General features: G+C 44.0%; 1 protein-coding gene across 1 annotated transcript in view; it reads right to left on the reverse strand.

Annotated features, from left to right (window-relative positions):
• The window catches only part of LOC126203546 (laminin subunit alpha-5-like), a 233,683-nt gene that overhangs the window by 44,815 nt on the left and 172,481 nt on the right, over positions 1–16,387 (reverse strand). Inside the window, exon 6 of the mRNA XM_049937869.1 lies at positions 13,453–13,566. Coding sequence (XP_049793826.1) covers positions 13,453–13,566 — 114 coding nt within the window. The remainder of the gene's footprint in view (positions 1–13,452; positions 13,567–16,387) is intronic.

A 16,387-nucleotide genomic window follows, 5' to 3' on the forward strand; every position in this document is an offset into this window, starting at 1 on the left:
TGCTATACGCCCATTAACCTGTACCAAGGATTGTGCGCCCCCGTAAATCCTTCTAATGAGACCAGTAAAACGGTCTGGAAAACCCATTTGTTCCAGTACAGCATACAGATAGTTGTGGCGCACCTTATCAAAAGCACTGTCAAAATCAACCGCCACCATCGCCGCTTTAAGCCGGCACTCCTCCGCCAGCGCTATCACATCACGGCATTCGCCAGTAGCTGTTTGCACATTCACCGATCCACCCGGTGTCGTCTGTTCCGGAGAGAGAACGCTACGAATTAACATACGACATCGGGACGCTAGCAACCGTGCAAAGATCTTATAGTCGGCATTAAGCAGGGTGATGGGGCGATAATGTGTGACCGTAATTCCTGGCTTCGGTTTATGTACTGGCACCAGGAGGCCTTCCATAAAAGCCGGTGGAATAGGCGCATCGGAATTTAACATCTCGTTGTACATTTCCGTCCATCGCGGTGCCATTTCGTTGCGAAATTCTCGATAGAATTCAGCAGGAAGCCCATCAATGCCTGGGGACCGATTCAACGCACCTTGTGCGATCGCATCATGTACTGCCTCACAGCTAATGGCTTCCAGTAAGGTTCCCGCGGCTTCCACCGTCAGTGTACGGGAGACGGACGTGGCTATACGGTCGAGGTCATCGAAAGAGGCTGCTTCTTCCCGATAGATGTGTTGGTAATGGTCGACGAATGCAGAGACAATGTCCGCTTGACGCGTCACTCTTCGGTCTTCGCGGGTGATTAACTCCCGTACCAAAACGCGTCGTCGGTGCTTTCGTTCATTCACGACGTGGTGCATGGAAGGAATCTCGTGCCTTACCGTATCGTGACATCTGGCGCGCACCATGGTTCCCTGAAGATGTTTCCGAGCTAAAGCCACTAGTTTAGCGTTTATCCTTTTGCGTTCGATCCAGATGTCCTGTCCCGGCGGGCCATCATCCAGGTCGCGCAGTGCTGCAAAATAAAAGTCGGTGGTACGGCGGCGCCATTCTGCCATTTCCCTGCTATATGAGATGAACGTACGGCGAAGTGCCGGTTTAGCACAAGTTAGCCACCAATCAAGCTTCGTCGCATACCTTCCAACCCTTCGCTCGCACATCGTCCATGTCTCAAGGATCCGTTGACGGCATTCAGGATCATGTAGATGTTGAATGTTTAGTTTCCACGGGGCCTTACTGTTCCACACCTCTCTACGGGGAAGAAGCACCGTACAGATGTAAGCGCTGTGATCGGAAAATGCCAATGGCCAGCGTTCCGCGTCCTGGACATCATTTGCATGAGCCCGTGAGATATAAATGCGATCTAATCTGCTCGCCGAGTGACTTGTCACATAGGTGTATCCCGGTGCAACTCCATGTCGTAATTCCCACGTGTCACTAAGTACAAGGTCGTTGACAACGATTCGCAACTCCTGGCTGATGTTTGCTTGCGGCCATTGGTCTTTCTGGCTGAGAACACAGTTGAAATCTCCACCAATTATTACACATTCAGAACGTCCATGGAATAGTGGAGCAATGTCTTCTGCATAAAATCGCGCCCTTTCCCGCCGCCGATTGTTTCCCGACGGTGCATAAAGATTGATGATGCGTGTCCCAAACGTCGTGAAAGCCATTCCCCTGGCCGACGGAAGATAACACACGTTTTCCACTGGGAAGCCATCTCGCACGTAAACTGCCACCCCACTCCCATTGTGATCTCCATGTGACGAATAGGATTGGTAGCCTGCGATGTATGGGAGTGCAGCTATGTGGACTTCCTGCAGCAAAGCAATATCCACATCAGATGCCCAAACCGTTTCCTTCAATAGGTGTATTTTGGCCGGTGAACGCACGTCATTGATATTTAATGTAGCAATACGGTTCGCATGGCGTTGAATCCCACTCTGTCGAGGCGCAAAAACATCTCCCTGCACCGGCGCCGGGGGTTGAGTTAGAAGACGTTCTCTCGCCCCTCTCCCTTCACCTTCAACAATTATTAGTCCGTCTTCGTGAGTGCCGGCTGCCTCTGTATGACGTCCGGCGCCTCCTCAATATCCTCATACCACATCTTTTCAGGCTGTGATATATTCGTGTCCATAGCCACAGCATCTGCGTCTGGAGAGCCAACTGGCTGTGACTTCTCTTCAGCATCACCACGTACCGGTACCGTCAATGTGACAGACCGCTGTGGGTCGGATCGAACAGTTCCCAGTGCCTCATCCTGTTTCGTAGAGGCTGTTGTGTCGTCTTGGTCCACAGGCACATCGTCGTCGGGGCAAGGGGAGTCATCCCGAGGAGATGTCGTGCGACGCCGCCGTTTCCTCCTTTTCGGGGAACGCTGTTTGCGTGATCTTCCGTCCGTGTCCTCAGATTGCAGGGAATCACGGCTGCCCGAAAGAAAAGCATCCGTAGGAACTGGAAGTGTTTAGAGTCCCATCGTTGAACTTGGCGGGAGTTCGGTCGAAACTAATGATGTCGTCTCAGAGTGCGTTTCAGACGGAACAGCATCCGTAGTGGCTGGAACTGCTTCTTGTACTATCGGTGTGCTTGGTGGGTGTTCGGTCTCATCTGATGTTGTCGCCGTAGATTGTATGCTCGACGGAGCAGCATGCTCTGTCATCCCGACGTCTGCGACAAGGTTTCGGAGAGTGCCATCTTGATCTTCCACCGGGGCTGTGTCCTTTCGGTCATCAGCGGACGCAGTGAGGGCTTTGGCATAGGTGATCGGTAGTACTGTCATCGCCGGCGACGGCTCCCGCACATCTGAAGGCAGTTGCGTAATCCGCCGTTGCATACAGTTCGACCTGAGGTGTCCCTCCTGGCCACATCCAGAACATGTACGTGGTTGACCATCGTAAATCACCACCGCCCGACAACCACCAATTGTCAGATAGGACGGTACATGCTTCTGAAGATCAATAGTGATCTGCCGCACTCCGTTAAGAACGGGGTATGTGGCGAATTGTGTCCAGCGTTCTGCTGTGTGACCATGTACTGTGCCATATGGCTTAAAAGCCTCGATAACTTCGTCAGCCGGGAGCTCAAATGGCAGCTCAAAAACACGTATTGTCCGTATACCCAGACCAGCATGTTCTACAGTTACCGTGCCGACATTCCCGTCACTATGGCAAAATCGGAGACCTGCTTTTGTCGCCTGTAGAATTCTCTCACACACCGCGTCATTTACCATCTTAACATACACCGTGGGACTAACGATGGATAGGTGAATTCCGATAATATCGTTTGGCGGTATCTTGACGTCCTCTCGAATGAATCGTTCCACTGCTAAAGCCTTTGGTCGTTCGTAGTCTCTGCAGAAATTGAATCGTAATGTAGTTTTCCTGTACTTGTTCGCCATGATCGTTGTTACTAGCAGACTAAGTCCACAAGTAAACAAACACTCGCACACGCCACACAGGCGGAAGTATCGGACCTCCGCTTCGCACGGCTGCTAGCGCCGAACTGCGCCACTAGTCCAGGAGCTCAGACAACACAACATCGTCTCAGAAGTAGACAACACTTCCTCCTGGCACTTCCACGGCCTACAGTGTTGCCAGATCGTGCAGATGGCCAGACTGAGTTGTCAGGGGCGGTCGGTTTTATTGACCACCTTAAGTGAATGCCTCTTACTTAGGCTCTATGGCGGCCAACCTGCGATCAGTTTTTATGTCTAAGACTGTACATCACATCCACCTCTTTCTGTCCCATTTGTGTCATGCATTTGAGATTGATCTCCCTGGGCCAGCACTCATTTGATAACGGCAAAGTACCTTCGGCAGTACCGTCTTCATTGTACTATTTATGAGTCGGTTAAAGATATTATAGTCGGAATGGAGTAGAGTTAGAGGTCGAAAATCCTTCAGCGTAGTGCTACGTGGTTTTTTGGGGATGAGGTCAATCAGTCCTTTCGTAAACTGAGGTGGCATCTGCTCGTCTCCCAATAATTCATCGCATATTTTGGTGAACTCTAGTCCTATGGCGTTCCAAAAGCAAGCATAAAATGCTATGAGTAGGCCATCTAAAGCAGCCGATTTCCTTGCACCCGAATCTTTGATTACTGTAAATACTACTTCATCAGTTATGTTGGCTACAAGGTCGGCGTTGTCAGTCGGATTGACCGTGGGTTCAATGTATGATAAAAGCGGCTCACTTGCCGTCGAATCAGTTGCCGACGCAGAGTAAAAATCTGTATAATGTTGCACCACGTAGTTTTTTATTGTGACTTGTTGATCGTATTCGTTCCCCTGTGCATCACTGAGAGTACGGTGTAACTTTTGTTTACCTCTCTTGGCTTCCCGGGTCACGTGATATATGGACGTATTCTTCTGCGTCAGTTCAATCGGAGAACGAGCTCGAACCTTTTTCCCCTCTGAGTTTGTCGTACCGATACTGTTATTCTTGCTTTTGTGTGTTTTATTCTACTAATCCCATGGAGTCATCGTAGAGTCTGCGGAGACGTAGAAAGTGATACTCCAAGGTGCGTTTTCGCGAGTACGCTTTCATGCGACGATGTCGTGCGATGCGTACTTTTATCTGCGGTTTTGCAGACTGTAGCCACCACAAGATGCGTGTTGGATATCTGGATCGCGTCCGATAGCATCGCTGCCATGTTTCATGGATCTCGTGTTTCAGTTCTGCGTCCTCCGAAAGTGACACCTTCAACCCCCATACGCCACCTCATAGGAATGTGTTTCGTTTAGTGTGCTGCGCGGTTATATGAAATGCGCACTGATCCGAGAAGGGTCCAAATCTCGCAGCCAGTTGCATTGTGGATAAAGCCTTTCGTTAGATACAGCGTGTCTAGTCTACTTGCCGAATTGCTGGATGCGTGTAAGTGGATCCTCGGGTGTGCGGACGAAGATGACACCAAGTACCTGTCACATCTAGTCTATTAGTAAACTACAACAGCTCCTCGCAAATGTTGAAGTTCGGGACTTGATCTTCTTGACGCAATACGCAGTTAAAATCTCAACCCAAAATTATGTGCAATCCAGGATCCGTTATTAATGGGACAATTTCGTCCCGGATCAGATTTCTCCTTGCTCGTTTTCCGCTGGATCTGGAGGGAGCATATATATATATATACAAGAATTTGATCATACATTTCTGCAGTTTGCCTCGTCCAGATGCAAGTATAGCTTGTGCTGTACATGGTATGCCGTGTCTGAACAATAATCGAGTTCCGCATTCATTGCCTACGTTCAAGATTGCCTCATATCCGTACAAATCCGCTTTTCGTCGTAACTACCTCTTGTATCATAGCTATGTCAATGTCGGCGGCGTATAAGTAATCCTTCACAGATTATAGCTTTACGTCGGAAACTATTCTGTTTACATTGAGCGTGGCAATTTTATAAAAAATGGCTCTTAGCACTATGGGACTCAACTGCTGTGGTCATTAGTCCCCTAGAACTGAGAACTACTTAAACCTAACTAACCTAAGGACATCACAAACATCCATGCCCGAGGCAGGATTCTAACCTGCGACCGTAGCAGTCGCACGGTTCCGGACTGCGCGCCTAGAACCGCGAGACCACCGCGGCCGGCGGCAATTTTATAAGCCCGCGTCATTCGGTAGTTTTACTAATCGCATTCACTGTCATCAGACCATGCAGTCCCCTTATCAGGTCCACGGTGGTCAACCGTTTCCATTGATTCTTCAATTGGAGGGGCCAGGTTCATATGTACATCCTCATTTGTCTTTGGGATGTGTGTTTTTCCGACGTCTACCACGTCATGCTTTCCGCTTCATCTGTTTTTAGATTTTTTTTTTTTTTGGTACGCTTGCTCCAGTTCTTGAATCTCTTTAGGGCTCTGTTTTCGTGTTTGCCGTTTATGTTTCACCGGCTGCTGTCTGATTTTGTCTTTCTCAGTATTCTTCAAATATTCAGAGAGGGTTGGTGTTTCGAGCAAAATTTTCACCCCTGCTCTTAGTGGATGACGGTTTCAATAGAGAAATCGGTTCACTATGAGGTTTCTGATTCAGGGTTGGTTCTTGCATAATGTCATACTGAACAGCGGAGCAACCGGAGAATTTGCGGTGGTTCCCAATATCTTTCGGTGTCTGCTGTGTTGAAACCGTTTCAACTGTCACGCTGTCCTTAGGTTCGGGTGGTCTCGCTTCTGTTGTGTCAGTGGTGGCAGTCTGGGCTCCTGCTCGTGTTGGATGGTCCTCCGTGTTCACATTAGGGCTTTGGGTGAGGACTTGGCCGCGGGCAGCCGCAGCGTTAAGTCTTTGGCAGCGCAGTCACAGCCGGAGGTCTCGACGCCTCGCCAGCCGGCAGCTGCGCCACTCGCCGCTGTCAACACTCCGCGCGGACGTGGCCGGGAGAGCTGCACGCCGCGCACGTCCTCGGCTGGCCGTCGTATATAACGATACCTCGGTATCCACGGACGCTGATGCACGATGGTACATGCATGTGCAAGTCGAGCTTTAACCGTCTCACTCCGCTGAACACTTGGAATTTGCGTGCATGGGACCACCGTTCGGCAACGTTACTGAGAATTTTCACGTACGGCTCTCACAGCGTTTATCTGTACCGATGGTACTTCGAATGGCATTTCGAATATCCTGATCGTCTGTGTGCTATGATGATTTTGCCTACGTTTCCACCAGAATGTTTTAACTTCATAATTCCTCCGCAAGAGTCAACTATTTTGTCGCATAAGTTAGCATTCTTCATTTTAAAAAAATAAAAAAAAGTACTGCTCACTATAGAAGGATGTATTCCAATGACATCCTCTGAATCAAGTTTCACTTCGTATTCCAACCAGTCTTCGATTTCGTGTAGCTTGGGTCGGGCGTAATTACGATCAAACGATAATGTTGTAAGACGTGTATATTTCTATTGTCTATCGTCAAACCACAATTTATGAAAGATGTTTATATTTTATTAATAGGATTAAGTAGGAATGATTAATATTTGTCATGTTGGAAATAACTGTGGTAGCAGGGAATGTCTGCACCAAAGTATTGTTGGCAGGAGACCCTGCACATTGATATAATTGGAAAAAGGTCGGGAGAGACCGCGTATGGATACATTTTAAGAAAAGAGCGGGAAAGACCGCGCATTGATACATTTTGTAACGGTAGCAGGGATTGTCTGCACCAGAAAGCATTGTTGGCGGGAGAAACCGCACTTAAGCATTCATAGGAAGTCAGTAGTATGCGAGAAGTGAAGCGAGTTGGTAGCAGGTCTGAAGCGAGAGGTTGAGAGGAGCGGTGTGCCTGCCAGCCACTAGCTATGATTTACAAGAGATTATGAATGGATGTACAGAGACATCAGCTAACTATTGTCATGAGAGGAACTACTATTATTGAATTTTTTTTTTTTTTTTTTGAGAAACTCATGACTACTGAAAGTATGTTTGCGCAATGCTAGCTGTAAGATTATTGTAAAAAGTAAGTCCCATTTGAACGTTTGTAAAATCATTTCATTACCAACAGTAAATATTTGAAGCGTTTTCAGAATAAAATTAATTTTGCCAGTAATATTGCATTACTGATTATAATCCATCCCAAAAACCATCAACGTAAAACTTTGCAAAATTTTATTGTTGTCAAGTAAAAGTTTAACTATGGATTTCGTAACTTCAGTCAATTTAATTAAAGAATAACGTCAGCTTTGCTATTAAAGAATGTCAGCTTTGGTAATAAATACAGCCACTTATTATGACAGCCCACCAGCAGTTAATAGAGTATAGTAAAACAGAGTAAGTATATTCATGTCGCAGTTCGATGTAGCAGTCAGATGGCGATCCAGTAACAGTAAAAAAAGGTAAGCAACAGTTTTGGGTTATTGCAGGTAACGACTGACGGCCACGACGACAACACATTCTATGTTCCGCCGAAATAATCAGAAAATCACTTTTAATAAGCAGCATTTAAATTTGTATGCGAAGATGGAGAAAGAGAATTAATTTCAAAGGGAAGATTTCATTTGTTATTATTAAGCAAGAGATAGAAATCCTAAGGGAAGGTTTCATATGTTATATTAGAAGGGAAGGTTGCGTAACAAAAGAGATATAGAGGAGGCGGGAAGGTTTCAATTTCAAAGTATCTTTTCTGTTCAAGTGGGGCATCACGGTATCATACTTCAAATTTCAATAAGCGCAGGATTTCTGCAACGCTGCAAGAAGCACTGCCACTTACCACGACGAAGCACAGCAGATCGCGGCGCACAAGACTCAGCACACGCCCGCACAGCACGGTTGACGCGGCGAGCCTAAGCTGTTCTGAGCTTTCTGCGGTATTGTTTCTGGAAGTATTTGTTATTACTGCCGGGTAGAATGTGAAGCGAATTATCTTCGATGTTCAGTAGAATCATAACTTTGGCGAGGTCCGAAATGTGGTTAAAAAAAGGAAAAAAAGAGACACAGATGGACGCGAACACGCGACTATAAGTGTAAAAGGCACGACGATTACCAGTAGATCAGGGACTCACGCAACACGACAGCATCTCGGAAGTAGACGACACTTCCTTCTGTCACTTACACGTCTTACAGTGTTGCCAGATCGTGCAGATGTCAGGGGCGGTCGGTTTTATTGGCCACCATAAGTGAACGACTCGGGCTTAGTCTCTATGGCTGCCGACCGGTGGTAAGTTTTTATGTCTAATAAGGGAACCTCCCCATCGCACCCCCCTCAGATTTAGTTATAAGTTGGCACAGGGATAGGCCTTGAAAATCTGAACACACATCAATCGAGAAAACAGGAAGAAGTTGTGTGGAACTATGAAAAAAATAAGCAAAATATACAAACTGAGTAGTCCATGTGCAAGGTAGCCTACATCTAGGAGAGTGTCAGCTGACGAGCGCCGTGGTCCCGTGGTTAGCGTGAGCAGCGGCGGAACGAGAGGTCTTTGGTTCAAATCTTCCCTCGAGTGAAAAGTTTATTTTTTTTATTTTGAGACAATTATTAAAGTTCAGGCACTCACACATAATCAACTTCGCTCTCCAAAATTCCAGGACATGTTTAGATTTGCTTGGACATATGCAGGATTTGACGGTCTACACACGGAAACATTTGAACGTAAAAAACGTATGTTTTGACAGCGCACAGGGAAAACTGTGCGACTGTGAAACTGTTGCTTTCATTTGTTGCAGTTTATGTGACAAACTCTTATGTTTTCATCACTTCCTTGGGAGTGATTATCACATCCACAAGAAAACCTAAATCGGGCAAGGTAGAAGAATCTTTTTACTCATTCGCCAAGTGTGCAAGTTAGGTGGGTCGACAACATATTCCTGTCATGTGACGCACATGCCGTCACCAGTGTCGTATAGAATATATCAGACGTGTTTTCCTGTGGAGGAGTCGGTTGGCCTATGACCTTGCGATCAAATGTTTTCGGTTCCCATTGGAGAGGCACGTCCTTTCGTCTACTAATCGCACGGTTTTGCGGTGCGGTCGCAAAACACAGACACTAAACTTATTACAGTGAACAGAGACGTCAATGAACGAACGGACAGATCGTAACTTTGCGAAAATAAAGAAAGTAAAATTTTCACTCGAGGGAGGACTCGAACTAAGGACCTCTCGTTCTGTATTTGCTCACTCTAACCACGGGACCACAGCGCTCCTCAACCCACATTGTCCTTGATGTTGCATATGTTGCACATGGACTATTCAGTTTGTATATTTTGTTCATTTTTTCATAGTTTCACACAACTTCTTCCTGTTTTCTCGATTGATCTGCGTTCAGTATTTCAAGGCCTATCCACTGCGTCAATTTATAACTAAATCTGAGGGGGGTGCGATGGGGAGGTTCCCTTGTAACACTGTACATGTATAGAATATCAGAAATGATTTATTCAAGAGAAAGAGCTTCACAAATTTAACAAATCAGTGACACGCTGGCCCACCTCTGAGCATTATGCAAGCAGTTATTCGGCTTGGTACTGACTGATGGAGTTGTTGGATCAAACGATATCATGCCAAATCCTGTTCAAATGGAACTTTAGATCGTACAAATTCCGAGCTGGTTGGAAGGCCCTGCCCATAATGCACCAAACGTTCTCAACTGCGGAGAAATTCAGCGACCTTGCTGGCCAAGGTAGCATTTCACAAGCACAAAGGCAATCGTAGAAACTCTCGCCTTGTATGGTAGGCATTATCTTGCTGAAATCTCAGCCCAGGATGGCTTGCCTTGAGGGGTAACAAAATTGGGCGTAGAAGATCGCTGACGTATCACTGTGGCGTAAGGGTTCTGCGTATGACACCCAAAGGAGTCCTGCTATGCAAAGAAGTGGCACCCCTCACCATCACTCCTGGTTGTAGGCCCTTACAGTGGGCGACGGTTAGGTTGGTATCTCACCACTGTCAGGGACACATCTACGGCCTGGAATACTATTGACTGGACTAGATTTGTCTCCAGAGTTATGTCCCACTTCGAATTAAGGACAGACAACCAGGGAAGGCGTGTCTGGAAGCAGTCTGGACAGCAGTGGGATACCAAACTGACTTCCGTCCACCATATCGCCCGAAACCAGAGTGACGATCTGGGGTGCCATGCCTTTTCATAGCAGGACCCCTTTTTTTGTCATCCGTGGGACCCTTACTGTACAGCAGTATATCGAAGATAGGCTATGGTTCAAATGGCTCTGAGCACTATGGAACTTAACATCTATGGTCATCAGTCCCCTAGAACTTAGAACTACTTAAACCTAACTAACCTAAGGACATCACATTCATGCCCGAGGCAGGATTCGAACCTTCGACCGTAGCGGTCACGCGATTCCAGCCTGAAGCGCCTAGAACCGCACGGCCACACCGGCCGGCTGAAGATAGGCTATGCCCCGTTTTGTTGCACTTCATGGTAAACCATCCCGGACTTAAATTTCAGTAAGATAATGCTCGCCGCACACAATGAAAGTTTCTACTGCTTGCCTTCGTTTGCCAAACCTTGCCTTGGCCACAAAGGTCGTCAGCTCTCTCCCCAATGCAGAACGCTTGGAGCATTATGGGAGAGTCGTTCAACCAGCTCGGGATTTTGAAGATCTAATGCTCCCATTGAACAGAATTTTGCACGATGTCGTACAGGAGGTCATCCAACATCTCTCTCAATCAGTGCCAACTCGAATAAATGCCTACATAAGGCCAGAACTACACTATTGCGTTACGACTTGCTCAATTTGTGAAACATTCTCTTCAGCAAATCATACTATTTTTCTGAAGTTGCAATCATTTGTTTGTGTATACACATGCATTCCCGTTACATCCTTCACAGTGCATCATTCCATTGTTTTGTCTTAGAGTGTAATTTAAACATTGATCATACGTTCAAAACGAATATTGTACACAGTCAAGAAAAAAAAATGCTGTTTACTTCACTATGTTTGTTTACATAGCAGAGCAGTCAACACGACAGCTCCTTTTGTGTGGGACTCGGGTCTGATTCCCGGTACTGCCAGGGAATTTTCCTTGGTGGGAGGACTGGGCCAAGGTGCAGTCAGTCTCGTGCTGTCAATTGAGGAGCTACTTTATTGAGAGGTAACGTCTCCAAGGTCGGAACGTCGACACCGGCTGGGAGCACAGTGTGCTGAACTGAAGGCAACATGGCGGTAGATCGACTATAGCGTGGCCATCAGGGACTGATAACTGTTTTCTCTTATCTTAACCGGAAGTCACCCATTGGGATTTTTTCTGATCTATCAAAGGCTTTTGATTGTGTAAAAGCCGCGCGGGATTAGCCGAGCAGTCTTGGGCGCTGCAGTCATGGACTGTGCGGCTGGTCCCGGCGGAGGTTCGAGTCCTCCCTCGGGCATGGGTGTGTGTGTTTGTCCTTAGGATAATTTAGGTTAATTAGTGTGTACGCTTAGGGACTGATGACCTTAGCAGTTACGTCCCATAAGATTTCACACACATTTGAACATTATTGATTGCGTAAATCATGGAATACTTCTAGATAAGCTCAAGTACTGTGGTATGAATGGTTCAGTGCTCAAATGGTTTAAATCATACCTAACTGGAAGAGTGCAGAAACTTGAAATAAGCAGTTCACATAATATGCAAAAAACTGGTGATTTCTCAAACTGGGGAACAATCAACAATGGGGTGCCGCAAGGTTCGGTATTGGGTCCTCTGTTGTTCTTAATATATGTTAATGACTTGCCATTCTATATTGACGAAGATGCAAAACTGGCACTTTTTGCCGATGATACAAGTATAGCTATCACACCCAACAGACAAGAATTAACTGGTGAAATTGTAAACTATGTTTTTCAGAAAATCATTAAGTGGTTCTCTGCAAATGGCCTTTCACTAAGCTTTGATAAAACACAGTAAATGGAATGACACCATTGATAAATATAGACTTCGATCAGAAATCGGTAGCTAAGGTAGAATATTCAAAATTTCTAGGTGTATGCGTTGATGAGGGGTTGAACTGGAAAAAACACACTGAGGATCTGCTGAAACATTTGAGTTCAGCTACTTATGCTATTAGGGTCATTGCAAATTTTGGCGATATACATCTGAGTAAATTAGCATACCATGCCTATTTTCATTCTCTGCTTTCCTATGGCATCATATTCTGGGGTAACTCATCATTGAGTAAAAGAGTGTCCACTGCACAAAAGCGTGTAATCAGAATAATTGCTGGAGCTCATCCAAGATGATCCTGCAGACACTTATTTAAAGAGCTAGAAATCTTCACTGTAGCTTCACTATATATATATATATATATATATATATATATATATATATATATATATATTCACTTATGAAATTTGTTATTAACAATCCGAACGAATTCAAAAGTAATAGCAGGCTACATGGCTACAACACTAGGAGAATGGATGATCTTCACTACTCAAGGTTAAATCTGACTTGGCTCAAAAGGGGCTAAATTATGCTGTCACAAAAGTCTTTGGTCACTTACCTAATAGCATCAAAAGTCTGACAGATAGCCATATAGCATTTAAAAGTAAATTAAAAGAATTTATTAATGGCAACTCCTTCTACTCATTAGATGAATTTTAGGATATGGTAAGTGGGTAATTTCCCCAACACCCACAAAAAAAATTAAAAATATTGAGTGTCATGTAATATTTTGTCTAATGTAATATCTTGTATAGACACCTATTATTAACCTGACATGTTCCACATCATTACGAAGTGTCATATTCATGATCTATGAAACAAGTACTAATCTAATCTTAGATAATCTTCACTACATTGGTATTTTAGAGGTCCCCTCTCAGGAACGTACTGGGAGAATATTACTACAGTATGTGTAAAATTTGCCGACATGGATCAATGTACCACGAATACTATATGAAATAATTCAGTTTTTCTCTGTAGATTTAGTTTTTTTTTTTTCTGAGAGTAAACTCGCCAGTGGTTTCTGTTAGATTTAAAATGATATGCAAAATCAATGAATTTAAGTCTTCTTGATGATAATGATGTAAAAACGTCATTATCTTCAATACATATTTGAGTTAATTGACGTACTTACTTCTGTGTTTACACAGACGTTTGGTGCAGGCGCCACTTGTACCATCAGGCTCGCATATGCATTTGTTGCAGTCATCCATGTATGTTGTGCCAGGCACACAGGTAGCCCTCCCTCCTGCAGAGTAAAGGTTGAGGTATCACTAGGAGTGAAGACCAGTTGAAATAATGCCTGTTCAATCAGACTTAATTATTACTGAAAAACACTTGTAATTATTATTTACAATAGGTATTGTAACCATTCATTTTTTGTGGTTATTTCATGTTTTGACAGACTAATCATTATTCATAATTATTTATGTCGGAAAGGTGGAAGAAGTATATAGATGGGTCTATACAAGTGTGATGTACTTGAGTGCAATATTGTGGAACTGGAGCAGGACATAGATGAAGATGAAATGGGAGATCTGATGCTGTGTGAAGAATTTGACAGAGCACTGAAAAACTTAAGTTGAAACAGGGCTTTGGGTGTAGACAATATTCCATTAGAGCTATTGGTAATCTTGGGAGAGCCAGTCATGACAAAACTCTTCCATCTGGTGAACAAGATGTACGAGAGAGGCGAAACACCTTCATACTTCAAGAAGAAAAATTAATTCTAATGCCAAAGAAAGCAGGTGTCCACAGATGTGAAAATTATCGAACTCTCAGTTTAATAAGTCATAATTACAAAATACTAACACGAATTCTTTTCATAGACGAATGGAAAAATTGGTAGAAGCCGGCCTCAGGGAAGATCAGTTTGGATTCCGTAGAAATGTAAGAACAAGCGAGGCAATACTGACCCTTCGACTTATCTTAGAATATAGGTTAAGGAAAGGCAAACCTACGTTTCTAGCAGCTGCAGACTTAGAAAAAGTTTTGACAATGTTGACTGGAATACCCTCTTTCAAATTCTGAAGGTGGCAGGGGTAAAATACAGGGAGCGAAAGGCTATTTACAATTTGTACAGAAACCAGATGGCAGTTAAAAGAATCAAGGGGCACGAAAGGGAAACAGTGGTTGAGGAGGGAGTGAGACACGGTTGTTGCCTATCCTTAATGTTATTCAATCTGCATAGTGAGCAAGCAGTAAAGAAAACCAAAGGAAAATCTGGAGTGGGAATTAAAATCCATGGAGAGATAGTAAAAACTCTGAGGTTTGCCGACGACAATATAATTCTGTCAGAGACATCTAAGGGCCTGGAAGAGCAGCTAAATGGAATTGTCAGTGTCTTGAAAGGAGTATATAAGATAAATGTCAACAAAAGCAAAACGAGGATAATGGAATGTAGTCGAATTAAATCAGGTGATATTGAGGGATTTAGATTAGGAACTGAGCAGTAAATGACTTTATCTATCTGGAGAGTAAAATAAATGATGAAGGTCGAAATAGAGAGGATATAAAACGTAGACTGTCGATGACAAGGAAAGCGTTTCTGAAGAAGAGAAATTTGTTCACATCGAGTATAGATCTAAGTGTCAGGAAGTCGTTTTTGAAAGTATTTGTAAGGAGTGTAGCCATGTATGGAAATGAAATACGGACGATAAACAGCGTAGACAAGAAGAGAATAGAAGCCTTCGAAATGTGGTGCTACAGAGGAATACTGAAGATTAGATGGGTAGATCACATTTCTAATGTGGAGGTAATGAATAGAATTGGGAAGAAGAGGAATTTGTGGCACAACTTGACAAGAAGAAGGGACCGGTTGGTAGGACACGTTCTGAGCCATCACGGTACCATCAATTTAGTGTTGGATGGAACTGTGGAGGGTAAAAATCGTAGAGAGAGGTCAGGAGATGAATAAATTAAGCAGATTCAGAAGGATGTAAGTTGCAGTGGTTGTTTGGAGATGAAGAGGCTTACGCAGGATAGAGTACCAAGGAGAGCTGTGTCAAACCAGTATCTGGACTGAAGCCCACAACCACCACCACAAATTGAAAGGTCTATTGTGAAGTTGTAGTTAAGTATCGCATATATAAAGGTTGGACCAAACGAAATTAATTAGTTTACGAGTAACTGTGATATAAATCAAGCTGGAGTTATGTTGAATGTGATTATGATTCATATTACTAGGAATTTAAATTATTAATGGATCTTATTTCCATAATTCCTTAGAATTGACTGGATAATAAGGAACATTTTAGAATAATTTTCCTACATTAACTTAAGTAATATTTTCAGGTATCTTTCTAAGAATAAATTTGATTCCTTTAGACATATTCTTCAGCAAGTAGTCTCATGATGAGACTACTGTAACAAATATCTGACAACTTCGTGTTGCTCAGTGACCTCAGTTATCACTCATGCTTCTGCATATAATTGCATCACATGGTGCGTTAAAATATGATGCAGTGATAAGCAGAAACAAGAATGATTATGATTCTTACTGCGTCGTGTGAATACGGGATGGCAGCCAGGCTGCTTCCGCATGGATCATTCTACACTTGTTCACAGTACATCGTCGACTGACGACACCAACAAGAAGCAGTGCACCGGAAGGAAACAACCCCTGGTGGCTGCAGTAAACTTACCCATGGAACAACACACCTTCTCTTCCTTTCTGCATTTTGCATTTTATTTGTTAAATCATCTTGTAATTATCTGAAATGAAACGGACTATTTGACGGTACAGCTTTCCTCTTCTACCTTGAATTTTAGTTATTCACTTACTTCATAATTTTCTAAGGAGCACATTGCATTATCAGTTAACAGCCTGCTCATTTGAATCATTCTTTTATATGCTTATATATTGTCCCTATATTTTATTATTTTCAGTTGTTGAAATCGTGTTCTACCGTAAGCTAACTTCGCGTCATTTTTTTATATAATGTTTGATTCTGTTTTAACGTGATAAATTTTGTTATGTAATTGTGCATACAATGGTGCTGTCTAGCAAAACCACGTCTCGTTGTGAACGAAATACACAGTAGTTCCATGACTCAATACCTGAATGTACA

This window comes from Schistocerca nitens, chromosome 9 (assembly GCF_023898315.1).
Source record: "Schistocerca nitens isolate TAMUIC-IGC-003100 chromosome 9, iqSchNite1.1, whole genome shotgun sequence".
NCBI lineage: Eukaryota > Metazoa > Arthropoda > Insecta > Orthoptera > Acrididae > Schistocerca > Schistocerca nitens.